This window comes from Ailuropoda melanoleuca, chromosome 5 (assembly GCF_002007445.2).
Source record: "Ailuropoda melanoleuca isolate Jingjing chromosome 5, ASM200744v2, whole genome shotgun sequence".
Lineage (NCBI taxonomy): Eukaryota > Metazoa > Chordata > Mammalia > Carnivora > Ursidae > Ailuropoda > Ailuropoda melanoleuca.
Genome location: NC_048222.1, coordinates 30,785,994 through 30,802,943, shown reverse-complemented (window position 1 = coordinate 30,802,943; position 16,950 = coordinate 30,785,994). Strand labels below are relative to the sequence as shown.

The 16,950-nt window shown below is 44.0% G+C and overlaps 1 protein-coding gene across 1 annotated transcript in view; it reads left to right on the top strand.

Annotated features, from left to right (window-relative positions):
- SLC26A8 (solute carrier family 26 member 8) overlaps window positions 1-16,950 on the top strand; it is an 83,162-nt gene that overhangs the window by 65,134 nt on the left and 1,078 nt on the right. Inside the window, exons 12-19 of the mRNA XM_034660619.1 lie at window positions 2,217-2,312; window positions 3,683-3,789; window positions 3,871-3,940; window positions 4,351-4,443; window positions 4,552-4,677; window positions 8,570-8,941; window positions 12,035-12,089; window positions 12,186-12,370. Of these exons, the coding sequence (XP_034516510.1) occupies window positions 2,217-2,312; window positions 3,683-3,789; window positions 3,871-3,940; window positions 4,351-4,443; window positions 4,552-4,677; window positions 8,570-8,941; window positions 12,035-12,089; window positions 12,186-12,370 (1,104 nt within the window). The remainder of the gene's footprint in view (window positions 1-2,216; window positions 2,313-3,682; window positions 3,790-3,870; window positions 3,941-4,350; window positions 4,444-4,551; window positions 4,678-8,569; window positions 8,942-12,034; window positions 12,090-12,185; window positions 12,371-16,950) is intronic.

Genomic DNA, 16,950 nt, shown 5'->3' with positions numbered 1-16,950 from the left:
GAGTTAAATAAGGTAATGTTTATAATATAGAGAGAACAGCGTTGAGCTAATCGTAAGTGCTTGAGAAATATTAGGTATTATTACTAGTCTCATTCTCATTAATCTTCTTTTTATTGCTTAAGCTATAAAGTATGTTTTATAAGTAAAGATTCAGTTAAAGATGACCAAAATAGACTTCAGATGCCAGAACGCCCCTCACCGACTCAGGCTTGGAAACTCATTGTGTATTCATACCATCTGCTTTCCTAAGCCGTTTCCAGAATGCCTTGTTCTGCATTCATATGAACTCAATCCCCCTATTATTGCCGCTCTGCCTTGTGATTAGTTTACACTAGAAAGCAGGGTCTGAACGTTGGGTTTTAACCCTGTTCAGCTGGGATGCCTCTATATACTTGCCATTTCTTCCCTTTGAAAGAGACTGATCACGTCAGGTGTGTTAATGATGGGCCGTCCTCAACTTGTTGTCCGTTACAATACAGATCAATGCTCAGTGACCACAATTTCCTTAACGTTCCCTTTCACCATTTTTAGTTAGTGCTGAGGGAGGTGGGAAGAGGTTTCATGACTGCGGGAGCAGCTTGGTTACACACTGAGGTGGCAGTCCGTGAAGCTGGAGTGATTGTAAATGTTATCCCCATCCTTTTGAACACCTCCGTCCCACCTGGTAAATATCAGGTCTTAGAAGAGCAGGACCCCCTCAAGGCTGCTGCTGCCTTCCGCTCCTGTGATTCAGAGATCTTGGAACTCAGCCCCCGAATCTATGTATGGAAGGTGGGATTAAGCTTGTATTTATCACACAAGCTGTCCTCTGATTCCCAGCAGAAGTCATCTCCAGAATTTAGCTTCTGTACCAAGGTGCTATAACTCTTAGACTCTATTTTAGGAGAGCCGCTCACTAATTCACTTTGAACAGTGATGGGGTTTTTTTCTGTATAGCTAGAAGAATCAGAATTTTTTTAAAAGCTGCAAACAAATAAAAATCTTTCAGAATTCACTAATGACACTCCTTTATTATAAATACATTGGGGACAGAACAGCCGTTGCTTTTGGCTTACCATGTTATATCATGTTATTTTTATAGCATCTAGTTAGGATGTTTCTGGATGAGAAGATGTGAACACCGTCTGATCAGTGGAATAGCTGAATTGCTATAATAACGGGGGTCTCTGAGTATTAACCTATGAATGATCTCTTCCTTCCTTGAGAGATTATGGATAGCTGGTTATAAAATTCTTTTTTTCTTTTTTAAGATTTTATTTATTTATTCGACAGAGATAGAGACAGCCAGCAAGAGAGGGAACACAAGCAGGGGGAGTGGGAGAGGAAGAAGCAGGCTCATAACGGAGGAGCCTGATGTGGGGCTCGATCCCATAGCCGGGATCACGCCCTGAGCCGAAGCAGACACTTAACCGCTGTGCCATCCAGGCACCCCTGGTTATGAAATTCTTATTGGAGTAATTGGTGGCACATCCTGGCTAGGATCTCAACCAGTTAGCAAGGGGACCAACACAATTTTTTTACAAACATGATTCCCAATGGTATCTTCAATATTATTCCAATTTTGTGTAAAAAAAAATACATAGCACATACCAAAATGTTAACAATGGTTATCTCTTGGATGATGGAAATTACATATAAGTCTACTTTTTTCTTTATACATGAGCATGTTTTACCTCATTATTCAGAAAGGCAACATTTTTATTATGTATTGTTTTATGAAAAGATTTGCCAAAAATCTTGCAAAAACCCTATGAGGTGGAGTTTCTTTTCCTTTCCACCACATGTCCCTGCAAATTGCAGAACGTTTAGAGATTCTGGACTGAAAAGAAGACGAAGATGGGGAAGAAGTGATTTCTGCTGACTTCATCTTTGCCCATCCCTCCTCTGCTGACCTACTGAGTCCATTGGTTGCTGAGTAACCTCAGAAAACCAGAGTAAGCTTGGACCCAGCCATTCCTGGTGATAGGATCAGTTCTGATTCCCAGGCAGAGCATATCGAGGAGATGGCTAGGAAAAGGCTAGGAAATGTTAGGCTAGTGCAGGGACTTCATGAAAACAAGAAAATATTTCTTAAAGTACAATAGATTCTGCTTTCAGGCCCTGATAATTTTTACATTTCTGAGTGGCATGGCTGACTTTTTTGTGGTTCCTTTGTGAAGATTTGGGAATGTTACTCCCGAAGGGAAAATGAAGCAGGGTTTACCTTTTCCCCATAGGCTGTGCTGGCTGGTATTATCCTGAGCAACATCCTACCCTACCTCGAAACCATTTACAACCTACCCACTCTGTGGAGACAGAATCAATATGACTGTGTGAGTATGGATGCACTGGCTGAGGTGGGGAAGGACTGAGGGAAAGGTTGGAAAGACGGAACGAGAACAAACCAAAGAGATCAGGGTGAAAGACACTACCGATTCTTTGATAACTAATACTCTAGCTTAAAAGGGGGGGGGGCAGTGAACGTTATTGGTGCCTAGAAATACTGAGACCTCATTCCAAAAACTATGCGAAAGTTATAAAAAGGAATTAAGTGGCTAGCGTTAGATACAAATCTAGTAAAAAGGGTTTGTCATACTTGACATAGTTGAATGACTTTTAATCCAGTTAGCGTGAACACATTCCAGGACAGGAGACACAAATCTTACTGAGAGAAGACAGTGCCTTGCCAGGCAGACTAACCAATGGAACAGCATCCTTCCTTCTAGAGCACAGAACTGGGGACATAAAGGGGCAACAGCAAAAAGTAAAAGATGGGGGATGTAATATAATGAGAGGAGAAGGACCCAGGAGAGGCAAAGAGACATGAAAGGGGATAGCTGTGGAGTCCAGATTCCTGAGAAGCTAAGAGAAAATGTGGTCCAGGACACAGGTGCCACTTTGGCCTAGGAGGAGGAATAGCACTTCCAACAGGACCAGAGAATGAGGGAAAGTCAAGTATGGATACTAAGTAACAAGTGGCAGGTAAAGGGGGAAATAATATTTAAGGGAATTTGAGCCTATCCACTCTGCGAAGATGAGTCAGGTCGCCTGCCGAGAGTGATGGAGAAGGTGGCGGGGTAAGGGCTTGAAAAGTTGTTAAAGTTTCACCATAACCATGATAGGTGTTAAAATAGCAACTACCATTCATTTGGTGAGTGTTAAAATAGCAACTACCATTCATTTGGTGAGTATTTCTTTTTTTTTTTTTTAAAGATTTTATTTATTTATTTGACAGAGAGAGAGCCAGCGAGAGAGGGAACACAAACAGGGGGAGTGGGAGAGGAAGAAGCAGGCTCCCAGCGGAGGAGCCTGATGTGGGGCTCGATCCCACAACGCCGGGATCACGCCCTGAGCCGAAGGCAGACGTTTAACCGCTGTGCCACCCAGGCGCCCCTAGGACCAGTATTTCTAATCTCAACAAAGCCTATAAAGTAGATATTGTTATCCCTATTTTGCACGTGAGGTTTCAAGAGAGAATCGAAGAGAGAAACAACCCAAGGATGCCTACAAGAGTTGCTAGACAGTCTTGGAACCCAATCATTTGTGATGGCCTCAGTCCGTATGGCTGTGGAATGTGTGCTCTAAATTCCAGGTGTCGGGAGGGAGAGGAGGCGGAAGGGGAGTTGAGAGAGAGAACTGGTGGTTTTCTCAATTCTGCTTGTTGTCATGGTCTTCCCTTGCCCTTCTTCCCCCTTTTCCTAAGGTTATTTGGTTGGTGACGTTCCTATCTGCTATTTTCCTGGGACTGGATGTTGGACTACTTGTTGCAGTAGCTTTTGCCTTCTTCATCATCACTGTTCGGTCACACAGGTACTTTGTCTCGGGTCGTAGGAGGCTGGCCATGGTGAGGTAAGGCGACTACAACCTAAAAGCAAATACTTTTCCTTTCAGAACGAAGATTCTCCTCCTGGGCCAGATCCCTAACACCAACATTTATAGAAGCTTCAGTGACTATCGGGAGGTAAGGCTCCAAATCAGTCCCGCTCCTTTGCCCAGAGGCCAGGACCCGGCCTGCTGCTTCGTTTTCCCACAAAAGCCCTTTGCTTTATTGGCTGCACTACAGACGCGCACCTGCCAGGGCAGGAAAGGGAGGTGGGAAGGCAGAGGCAGGTGACCTCGGCAGGTAGGTCCTTGGAGTGCAGTTGCCAGTGAAGGATCACGTCCTTGAGGGGGAAGGAGGCCAAGAAAAAGAAATGAGCAAATGGAGGGGGAAGAAGAAAGCAGGAAAAGGGGTGAAAACAGGCGGAAAGAACTCCCTAATTCTGGCCTCTGATGAAGAATACAGATTCTCCAGGGGGTTCTAAAGATTTTTTTTTTCTTACTCCATAAAAGAACTGAGCAACTGCCCTCGGCTTTACATTCGTCTTGCAGGTTTCAAGCCTTCCTGGGGTGAAGATCTTCCAGTGCTGCAACTCCATCACATTTGTCAACGTTAACCAGCTGAAGCGCAAGCTGCTGAAAGAGGTGATGGCCGCCTCCCCCGCCCTTCTCCACCTGCTCCCCTCCCGCTCCCCAGGTGCCCCTCTCTTCACCCACTCACCATCTGTATGAGACCTCTCTTACTTCTCTCAGGTAGAAATGGTAAGGGTGCCTCTTAAAGAAGAAAATATGTTCCGGCTGTTTAATGAAGAAGGCTCCCAGGAGGAAAAGATGTGTCGGTGTTCCTGCAACTGTGACGAAGTGGAGCCATCACCCAGGGTTAGAAAAGTCTCTTCCTTTCTGCATAACGCGCTCCACATTTTATAAAGACGTGCACTAGTCATTCAAAAAGAAGTAAGGAAAGAAAATGGAAACCCCCTCAGGGATCTCGGCTCTTAGATGGGCTCTGGGTAATTGGAAGTCAAAGATTTCTACTCAGAAATGAAGACACGGGTCCCCCTTTGAGATTTAGATCTTGACCTAAGTAGGTAGGAGGAAATGTTCGAGTCCCTGCTCAATGGCCAATGACTAATCCGAGCACAGAGAACACACTCTGCCTACTGAGACTTATGCCTATTTCCCTTTTACCTGCCTGGCTTTAGATTTCTGAAAATAAGTGACTTACAGGTTGTTTTCTAGGGGTGTCCGGGTGGCTCAGTGGGTTAAGCATCCGATTCTTGATTTTGGCTCAGGTCATAATCTTGGGGTTGTGGGATTGAGCCCCGAGTCGGGCTCTGTACTGGGCATGGGATTCTCTCTGCTCCTCATCCCCCCTCTAAAAAAAAAAAATCGTTTCTAACTCCAACTAGGGCAGCAGAGTCGAGGTGGCTGGGGTTCTCAAGGATGTGCCAGGGTATTTTAGCTGATGAATTACAAAGCGTTCATTATTTCTGACTCGGTCTCAATTAATTCTCTTTGTATAATGTTTATTTCCTTTCCACACAGCTCATTTCTAGCTTTGGGGCCTTTCACCCAGCCTATACCTATATCCTGGAGGGGCAGTTCTATCTACACACACACACACACGCACGCACACACTTACTCCCCCGACAAAAACACCTCTGTCCCCCTCCTCGCGTAGGCACCTGCAAACACTCAGCACCCGTTCTCATTCCCGTATACCCTAATGGAGCATGGGTTCTACTCAACTCCCTGAAAACACCAACTTCCCTGCCGAGAGGACAGAATTAGCACTCTAGCTAATTTTTGTTTCCACACTGCACCGAGCATCGTAGAGGGTGTTTACAGGGCATCAACGCTTTAGAGCAGAATAGGATTACCTGGTATTTATTGAGCTTCTACTCGACATCCAGAACTGTGACACTATGAAAAAGGAAAACGAATTTGAAGGGTCTCTGTCCTCAGGTAGTTCTTTTTCTTTTTCTTTTTTATTGTGGTAAACCACATCACATAAAATTTAGCATCTTAACCACTTTGAAGGGCACAGTTCAGTTGTGTTCAATATATTCACATTGTTGTGCGACCGTCCCTACCATCTATCTGCAGATTTTTTTTCATCTTGCAAAACTGGAGCTCTGTCCCCATTATACAACAGCCCCCCGTTTCCTCCTCCTCCCAGCCACTGGCTTCCTCCATCCTACCTTCTGTCTCTATGAATTTGACTATTCCAGATCCCTCATTAAGTGGAATCATACTGTATTTGTCTTTTTGTGACTGGCTTACTTCGCTCAGCATAATGTCCTCGAGGTTCATCCAGGTTGCTCTTTTTTAAAAATGTTTTTTCATGGAAATTTTGAACATAAACAAAAGTAGAGACAAGTATAATGAGCCTCAATATACCCACCACCCACTCTAAGATTATCGACTCATGGTCAATTTTGTTTCATCTCTATGCCCACCCATGTATAGCCTCTCAAAATCACAGAATTATTTTGAAGCGATTCATGGAATTTTATTTTATTTTACTTTAACGTTTTATTTTCAAGTTTTCTTTACACCCCACATGGGGCTTGAACTCACGATCCTGATCAAGAGTTGCATGGGGCGCCTGGGTGGCACAGCAGTTAAGCGTCTGCCTTCTGCTCAGGGCGTGATCCCGGCGTTATGGGATCGAGCCCCACATCAGGCTCTTCTGCTATGAGCCTGCTTCTTCCTCTCCCACTCCCCCTGCTTGTGTTCCCTCTCTCGCTGGCTGTCTCTATCTCTGTCGAATAAATAAATAAAATCTTAAAAAAAAAAAAAGTTGCATGCTCTACCAACTGAACCAGCCAGGCGCCCCAATACATGGAATTTGAAATCAGACTAGGGAGATGACTCCCTATTAATGTGACCTACAAGGCTATTGCTGTATTTTATCAATCCTAAGGTATATGTTCATTTCACATCTCTGAAATTTGGATTCATTGTGTAATTGATGGCATGTCACAATTTAATTTGCGGTGATTTGTTTTTCTTTCTTGACAACACAGAAAAGTAGCGGTCCATCTTTAAAGTGATGGTGGGTGCCTGGGTGGCTCAGTCGGTTAAGCATCTGCCCTTGGCTCAGGTCCTGATCCCAGGGTCCTGGGATTGAGCCCCAGAGTCCCAGGACCACGTCCTGCATTGGGCTCCCTGCTCAGTAAGGAGTCTGCTTCTCTGCCCCTCTCCTGGCTCCTGCTTTCCCTCTTTCCCTCTCTCTCTCTCTCTCACTTTCTCTCTCTCAAATAAATAACATGTTTTTAAAAAATTGATGCAGTAGGACAGTCCACCATTCCATACAGTCTACTGTCATGTTCAGAATTGTGTCTTTAGATTTAAACAACTCTAAGACTTCAGGGAAAGAGAGATTGGCGTGAGTTCAAAAAGAAAGGCAAATCTCCTGATAGCGATGGACTTGAGATAGGCAAGAGAGAGAAATTTGGATTTAGGTCAGATGGGGAAAAAGAGAACTCCTGGTCTATGGATAAGGTTGGACAAAGACACTGGGGTGGAAATAAGTATGGGGTCCTCCGAGGGAGAGGCTTGGCCTGGGAAGTAAGTTCAGGCAGACGTGGTGCGAGTCACTAAGGGACAAGAGTGTGTAGAGTGGACGAGGGAGAGTAAGGGGAGGCTCTCAGAGGTCTCCTTCTGCCTGGAGGAACTTGCATCTCCCCTCCACTGAGCCCGTCCTCCGCTGTTCCCCCATAGGCCTGGCCTCGGTGGCTCTCAAACCTTGAGGAACACCCCCCTCCTTTGAATTGTAATTTATTAGCCGTCCACACCACTTTTTTTTTTTTTTTGCTATACAACATATACTACCTTGTACAGTTTTTACCTTCACGTTTTTATGTTTTTAACATTTATTTCGTAAGCAATATTATTAGCAGAAACATCACCCCAACTATACCAGTCTAGCAAATGAACTTTTAAAAAAATTTTCCATATACCTTATAGTTCTTGTCCACCCATGTTTTTTTTTTTTTTAAGATTTTATTTATTTATTCGACAGAGATAGAGACAGCCAGCGAGAGAGGGAACACAAACAGGGGGAGTGGGAGAGGAAGAAGCAGGCTGACAGCGGAGGAGCCTGATGTAGGGCTCGATCCCATAATGCCGGGATCACGCCCTGAGCCGAAGGCACACGCTTAACCACTGTGCCACCCAGGCGCCCCCTTGTCCACCCATGTTGTTGTTTATCCTTTGAATGGACACGTGCCCTCTCCCCAGGCAGAACCTGGTACAGAGCGAGCATTCACACCTTGCATGCCATTGTATTCCCGGTGCTTGGCACTGTCCTTAAGCTATAGGCAGGCACTCCAGGCCTATCAGGATGAAAGGAGCAAAAGGTAAAGACAGCCCTGCTCGAGTAACTTCTATCTTCTGAAGGAAGTCTGATGAAAGATGGAGGTGTCGACTGATGGGAGAAACACTTCAAACAATGTATTAGGAGGTGCTGGAGACAAATTAGGACCCAGGGAGGAGGGAAAGGAATAAAGCAACAATGATTTTAGTGTGGCTCACAAGACAATGAAATCATCACTGGTACACGGAGGGAAGTTGGGAGGGAGACGCTGCTGAATGCGGTTTTAGTTGGGAGCTCAAAGTGACAGGGAGGCGTCCGAGTGAAATCCAAGCACCTAGTCCACGGGGAGCTTTCCTGCGAGAGAGGGGGGTGAGTCCGTAGACAGAAATGGCATAATTGTAGTCCTCCTCTGGGCCTCCTCACGGTCCTCCCCTAACTCTGTTGTCTCAGGTTGCCTACACGGAATTATTTGAAAGTAAACGGGACCAAGACTCCTCCTCCATTAACCTGATTCGCTGCTCGCGTTTCGAGAGCATGAACACGAGCCAGTCCACGTCCCATGAGCAAGTACCACACACCACGTCTTCCACGTCTCACAGAAACCCCGGGCCAGACTACAAGGACGTGGACAAAGCTTGGCTTTCTAATAACCCCTCTAGAAAGAACTCGGTGCCACTGCCCAGCATTGCTGAAAACCAGGAGGGGAACAGATCATTCTTCCCCTACTCAGATACCTCTCTCCTACCCAGCATCCACACCATCATCCTGGATTTCTCCATGGTACAGTTCGTGGATCCACAGGCTTCGGTGTCATTGAGACAGGTTAGTACTGAGGAGGCTTTCACAAGAGCCCTGATCACTTCCTACCCCAGCCTGCCCAGATCCCGAGTGAATATGGTCACTGATCAGCTGCTATGTGACTCCGGGGCCAGTAGAAACTTGGCCACTAAAGACAGTTTAAGGTCAACCAGAGTAAGGGGCACCTGGCTGGCTCAGTCAGTGAAGCGTCTGCCTTCGGCTCAGGTCATGATCCTGGGCCCTGGGATCAAGCCCCACGTCAGGCTCCCTGCTCTGCAGAGAGCCTACTTCTCCCTCTCCCTCTGCCTGCCGCTCCCCCTGCTTGTGCTCTCTCTCTGTCAAATAAATAAAAAAATAAAATCTTTAAAAAAAAAAAAAAAAAAGGTCGACCAGATTAAAAAGAAAATGAACCACTCTGATTTATTGAACTGGGGTTGGTTCTCTAAGCATGGCATATTATTTCTCAAAAACTCAAAATGGGAAATTTTAATACCACGGAGGTGGCGATCTGTGCTGAACACCCAGCCACTCCCAGGACATCCTAGGAGTTCACTGCAGATCTTTGCAAGAACAGATCTGAATGCCTCCGAAAAAAAAAGCGCACTGAGAATCCTCCCCCATAGCACGGCTCTGCAGTAGACGCTGTCACAGACACTCAGATGTGAAAATGTGGTAAGAGGACACCACAGGCCTGGGGCTGCCGGGTCCAGGACCTACGGGGTCTCCCCAGTTCCTTCCTCCTTGCACGCATCTTTGGGTAAGATGCTGTGTCCCTGAGCCCTGGCTCCTCTCCTACATTCTGGTTTCTCCGACAGTTGTCTTTCCTCTACTTATGCCATGTGGACAGTTCAAACGCACAACTAGCCATATCGCCTTTACTGTTAATGTCCCGTAAGTACAATATCTACTTTTCAGCCGGCTTACCTCCCTCTGCAGCCTTCGGTCTGTCTCTTGCCCCTGTTGGTGGTGGCTCAGGTGTGAACATCCTGAACACTCACTTCCCAGGTCTGACNGGCCCCCCCTTTTTTTTTTTTTTTTTTTTTTTGAGATCTACTCCTTTGGTTGATTTTCCTTCTTTTCTCCTTCAATCCTATCTTATCAAACCTCCTTATTCCTGAAGAGCTATGATTCTCTCTTGAGTGGGTCTAGCTGCTCTTTGGTCTGAGGCACCAGGAAAATTCTCGGAGCAGAAAGAACTCTGGCTGGCTGTGTGTGGTTGTGTCCTCTGTCCTGACTTTGCTACAGTTCACCGTCCATCTGACCCAAGCTAGTTTAGTAAATTCCACTGGGTCTTCATTTCCTCATCTATAAAATGAGAGGCTCGGGAAAGGTTAATGTCAAGGGCTCCCCCATCCAAGACATCCTTGTCTCCACCCCATTTTCGGATTCAGTTATACTCGATGTCTTATCTTTGGGACTTTTCCGTCTTCGGTTGCCCTGCTGGGCTGTGTCCTCTTCTTTTCTTGCACGGCAGTTACTGCTTTAGATTTCATTAAACCTACATTGTCAAATGCCTACTACGTGCCAGACTGAGCTGGGCACATTCATATATGCTATCTCATTTAATTCTCTTGATATCCCAAGAGGCAAGCCATATTTCCCCTTAAGAGTTCCAGGCTCAGGGGAACTCAAAGCCTTCGACTTTATACCATTCTTCTCTCTGCTCTGTACCACAGTTGTGCCATCCTGTCCTCCTCTCTCTCCCCTTTTCCCTTCCTTTTTTGTGGAAGCACCATATGTTCTGGTTCTTGGCGTAACCTAGCCACACCTGGCCTATGTTGATGACTTTCTGCTCCAGCCCCAACATGGAGGCAATGTAGACAGCCTTTACAGGCTTCAGGGATTCGTGGTGCATTTTCTCACCTTAAAGGTACAGGTTTCTTCATTCCTTCTGTAATTGTTCTATACAGCCCTATTGGAGGAAATCATTTTTTGTTTATTTTATCACCGAAAACTTAAATTTGCCAAGAAAAACCTCAGAGGTCATTTGTTTTTCATTCTTTTTTTTTTTTTAAGATTTATGTATTTGAGACAGAGAGAGACAGCAGGAGGGAGGGGCAGAGGGAGAGGGAGAGAGAGAGAATCTCAAGCAGACTCCCCACTGAGCTCAGAGCTCAACACGGGGCTCATGAGGTCAAACCTGAGATCATGACCTGAGTTGAAATCAAGAGTCGGACGCTCAACTCAATAAGCCACCCAGGTGCCCCCGGCGGTCATTCTTATTAGAGAAAATCACTCGATTTACACTTCTTCTTAATTCATGGGATGTCACTCTCACGTTGCTTGTCATTTACAGTACGTCTATAGTGGTTTTTTATGAAATAACTTCATGATTTACTATATGATCAAGAATGGTTTTCTTGTCTCTTCTCGGTAGTGAAAGAAGCAGAATCTGTGTTATTTGTGTCTTTTGCTGTTTTAACAGCTCAGGGTTGGAGTCCATTCAATCCGAGAGTATTAAGGTTAATACTGACTTTAAGAGTCATTGCTGTAGAGCATACATGTTGGCCGAAGTAAACTTGAGGTCAGTGTCAGATGTTTAGTAATCTGATACTAATAAATACCTGATGTTTCACTAAAGCCAAATGCAATTTTGCAGAGCAGTTCTGAGTAGGAATATCGGGATTCCTGAATTCCATTCTCTACTGTGTCACTTGACCATCTCTGGGCCACATTTTTTCCCCTCCTCTGATCAGTGACCTCCAGGGAGAAGGGGGTCACATGCATGTACTGAGCAATAATACCAAGATCTGGCTGTTTCTGAGGGCTGTCCTGTATGTTCCCATCACGCCCGTGCCGGTCTCTCTTCTAGGCCTGTCTTCGGGAGCATGATCTCTTTACGTGAACTGTTTCCCACCTGAGACCATGGGCAACACTCCCTCTCACTCCCCGCCCCACATGAGAACATCTCATTCTCTTTTGTATTCCCAGCACTTTAGACATTTCCTGGCATATGGAAGTCCACTCATCAAACGTTTAGAGAGCGGAACTGGAATGCAGGGTTACATATACTCCAGACAAGTGAATGACCAAAAGGGTATTAAAACTTAGCGAATCAGAAGGCCCTTTCCTAGTGAGCATGAAGATCACTAACGCTGATTTACCCTCTCCTCACAGATGTGCAATGCTTTCCAAAACGCGAACATTTTGGTACTCATTTCAGGGTGTCACTGTGAGTATCCTTCACCCTATAAGGGGGCTGTTTGCACCCTGGGTGCCCTCCTCCCCAGGTGTCTGACCCTGTGTGTTTTCTGGGTTTGGTTTGTAGCTTCTGTGGTCAGGGCATTTGAGAGGAATGATTTCTTTGACTCTGGCATCACCAAGGCCCAGCTGTTCCTCACCCTCCACGACGCTGTGCTGTTTGCCTTGTCCAGGAAGTTTCCAGACTCATCCGAGTTAAGCATGGACGAATCTGAGACAGTGATACAGGAAACCTACTCAGAAACAGACAAGGTTGGATGATGCGAAGCGTCACGGTGGGGGGTGAGCAGGGGAAGACACCCGATTAAGTAGAGATGAGCAATGTCCGGGAAAGGTTTTTTTAATATGGCTGTGCCAGACTTTGGGATGTTGGAGGGCTCCCTTCCCAGCTGGTAAATAGCAGTGGAACTGAGTCCCAAGTGCCCCCCACTGCCGTGGCATCTGGGCACCATTCGGCACCCTTTTCCAACTGAAGAGAGTGTTACCTAACCCAGCAGAGGTCTCAAGTATCCTTTTAGAGCAAGCTTGGTTAGTGCCACTGCCATCCCAATTACTGCATATTTTAAACATCTCCCCTAGCTACACCGGTAGAAGCCATCCCCACACCACCCCTGGGATGAGTAAGAGAACCGATGAACTAGCGGAGGTAAAGCCCTGCCAGTCCAACACTTCGGCTCTTATTTACATTGGGAGTAATATAAGATTTATCCAACCTGGTGAATACAAAGGAAGATGATCTATAAGCCAGAACTTTTAGCCATTAATACTAAATCAAGACCTGGGCCTATTTCAGTGTTTTTATTTTTTTTTAATTTTTTTTTTAAAGATTTTATTTATTTATTCGGGGCGCCTGGGTGGCACAGCGGTTAAGCGTCTGCCTTCGGCTCAGGGCGTGATCCCGGCGTTATGGGATCGAGCCCCACGTGAGGCTCCTCTGCTATGCCTGCTTCTTCCTCTCCCACTCCCCCTGCTTGTGTTCCCTCTCTAGCTGGCTGTGTCTGTCTCTGTCAAATAAATAAATAAAATCTTAAAAAAAAAAAGATTTTGTTTATTTATTCGACAAAGATAGAGACAGCCAGCGAGAGAGGGAACACAAGCAGGGGGAGTGGGAGAGGAAGAAGCAGGCTCCCAGTGGAGGAGCCTGATGTGGGGCTTGATCCCAGAACGCCGGGATCACGCCCTGAACCGAAGGCAGACGCTTAACCGCTGCGCCACCCAGGCGCCCCTACTTCAGTGTTTTTAAATCAGTGCCTGTGAAGGTTAAAGGTATCCCCTCGCCCTCCCCCCACCAAAGAAAAGGAAATTCAAATACAGATGGGCACTAAATATTATCCAATAACTAGAAATTATTTTTTAATTAAACCCTTGATTCTTTGACTTAATTCATTTTAATTATGTTTGAATGTTTTATGACAAGAGAAGTATTAACCAGAGAAAGATTTTTTGAACACCTTAAGAAGTAAAAGATAGCCAAGCTTGTTTCTTTTTCATTTTAAGTAAACTCTGTGCCCATTGTGGGGCTTGAACTCACAACCCCGATATCAAAAGTCGCATCCTGTACGGGCTGAGTCAGCCAGGCACCCCACTTTCTTTTTCTTTTTAAAGTAATGTATTTCCCTTGCTCATTGAGAATTCTCCCAGGTTACGTGCCTCTGCTTATCCAGAGCAACTTTTTCCTCAGTGGACATATTTTTTTCTATTCTGCTCTATACTTCACTCCCATCCACAAAATCATAGTCACAAAATCTTTCAATTGGAAGAAACCTCAGAGTTTCCCAGGTCCATCCCCACCTGGAACATTAATTCTCTTAACAACATTTCCGACAAGAGGTCCTCCTGCTTATGCTTGGAGATTTCCTGCAGTTCTCAAACTTTAGTATGCATCAGAATCCCCAAAATATGCTGTTAAAACACAGACTGCTGGACCCCCTGGGCCCCATATCTCCTGAATTTCTGATTCAGAGGGTCTGGGGTAGGGCCTGAGAATTTGCATTGCTGACAAGTACTGGTTAATGCTGGTACTACTGCTCCAGAAACCACACTTGGAGAACCACTGCCTTAGAGATTCAACGTCCGTTGTTCACTATCAAAGTCTAGTGTGCCTGGTGATCTTTGGATGTGTGCCAAACATTGTATTTAGAAAATGTTTATAAGGGTGCCTGGGTGGCTCAGTCGTTAAGTGTCTGCCTTTGGCTCAGGGTGTGATCCCAGGGTCCTGGGATCGAGCCCCACATCAGGCTCCCCGCTGGGAGCCTGCTTCTTCCTCTCCCACTCCCCCTGTTTCTGTTCCCTGTCTTGCTGGCTGTCTTTCTGTCAAATAAATAAATAAAATCTTAAAAAAAAAAAAGAGAGAAGAAAATGTTTATAAAAATAATTTGAGGCCCAGGATGATATTTTTCTTCTAGAAAGAATTTAATTGTTTTGCCAAGTACCTGGAGCAAACCAGGGTAACTGATCTGATTTTCGGACTTGAGGTGTCCTAGGCCATCCAGACGACCCACAGCCCAGACGTAATCTATGGGAAGGCATGCCACAGCCCCTCCCTTGGCAGACCCTGGAATGAAACTTTGGCAACTCTTAAGCCCTTAAAATTGTCAAAAGCACTGTTCTGTATGTATGTGTCACTTTGAGATTATCAAATACCTCTACAAAACTTGTCCCAAATGCCAGACTCACCTCTGCAGATTTTCACCTTTTCCAAATCTTGGCCTGGTCGTTCTTCATGATCTTTGCTACTTTTATTTTATAGTGTCTTCAAGCAGAAGTTTTAAAATATTTTACCCAGCTCTTGTGGCTGTCCTCAGTAGGAGGTCTGAATTATGTAGTCTGCCTTTACTATAAGTGGAATTTTCTCTATTTTATTTATAATTATGATATACTTGGCAGATTTGCTTTACATATTACGTTGTCTTTCCTATATTAACCTTTTCTTATTTTCCACTTGCCTTTGGTTTAGAATGTCATCTCACTTAGGAAGTAAATTAATCATTTGTATTTTCTTCTAGATTTTTAAATTTTAAATATTTATATATTATACTCTTAAATCTAGTTAGAACGTATTTCAGTGTATGGTGTTAAAGAGTAATCTTTATTTTTTATCTGTACAGCTAACCATTCCTGGCTAACTCATCTATTGGATAAGCTGTCTTTCCTCCACTGATTAGAAATGCTATTTTTATAAAATATTACATTCTTATGAACACTAAAGTCTGTTTCCAGCTTAGGGTTTTCATTGTTGAATATAGCTTCAAAACAGCTTTGTAATACAGTTAGCATTTGGTTAAGAAGCCATGTGTCACCAGTGCTCTATTTCAAAATCTGCTAAGTCATTCTCACCAATTTATTCTTTCCAAACAAACTTTTAAATCTTTTGTCAGCACCCCACCCCACCCGAAAAGAATCCCAATGGAATTCTCATTAGAATTACATTAAAAATATAAAATAATTTGACAATTGATATCTTTACAGTATGTGTTCTTCCTCTCTAGGAACATAGGCTGTCTTCACACTTATTCAGTCTTTTTAAATATTGCATTCATAGCAAGGTTTTGTGATTTTCTTTACACAGACAAATTCTAAATACTTGATACTTTATTTTATACTTTTATTGATTTTTAAAATGAACATTCTTTTTCATTATATTTTCTACCTGGCAGTTTCTAGACTATAGGAAACCTACTGATTTGTATAAAATTATTTGGCCACCTTTGTCAATCCTTTTATTAGTCCTGAAAGTTTTTGTTGTTAATTCTCTTGAGTTTTCTAGATAGAAAAATATTTTCTACAAATAATATAAATACCTTATTTTCCAATTGTCAAAATTCTTATTTCAGTATCATATATTATGGCATTAGCTAGATCTCCCAGAACAATGTAAGTAATAATGGGCTGCCTTGTCTTACTCCTGAATTTTATGAGAAAAACTTCTTATGTATCTCTATTAAGGATAGTGGTAACAGTTGGCATAAGATAGAATTATATTTATTCCATCTTTAAAAAGTATTTTTCTAGTTTATTAACATCCTTATCAGGACTTATATTAAGACTTGGTATTGAATATGTCAAATTTTTTTCTGGGAACTTAGGAGAGGAGCAAAATCTACTTCGGATGTATCAAATTCAAGATGCTTGTTAAACATCCAAGTAGAGATATCGGAATGGAAATGGGTATATGAACGAACAGATAAGGGGAAGGGTTATAACCAAAAAGTCATTGGCGCATAGATGATAATGAAAATTATGGGACTAAATAAATTTGCCTATGGAAGGAGTGTAAGTGCAGAAGAGAAGGTCCCAGGATCGAGCCCTGGGGCTTGCCAACATTTAGAAGTCCAAAAAAAGTAAGGAGATAACAAATAGACCAGAAAGAAGCAACCAGGAAGGAAAGAGGAAAAGCAAAAGAGTGTCATATGGTGGAAGAGAACAAATTGTTTCAGGAGAGGTGAAAATTGTTAATTCTATGGAATGCTGCTACAAAGCTGATTCACCAAGCCTGTGGGGCATCTGCTATGTGACAGGCTCAGTGCCTGGTACTGGGGTTATCAAAAACCAGGCACTGCCTTACCTCAAGGAGCTTAGAGTCTAATAGGGGAAATAGATTTGTAAATAAATAAGGCAATACGTTATGTGATAGAGGCGTGCGCGAGGTATAGTTGGAACACAAAGGAAGCTGTGATCCCAGTTGGCCATCTTTGATCTGAATTTGGAATGGTGAATAAGTGTATGTGGACAAGGTAGAGAAGGACAAAGCAGGCACAGGGAGCAGCGTGAGCAGAGGTAAGCAGAAGTCAGACATCTTTGGTTATATTTAAGGCTAGAGCAAAGGGTAGAGA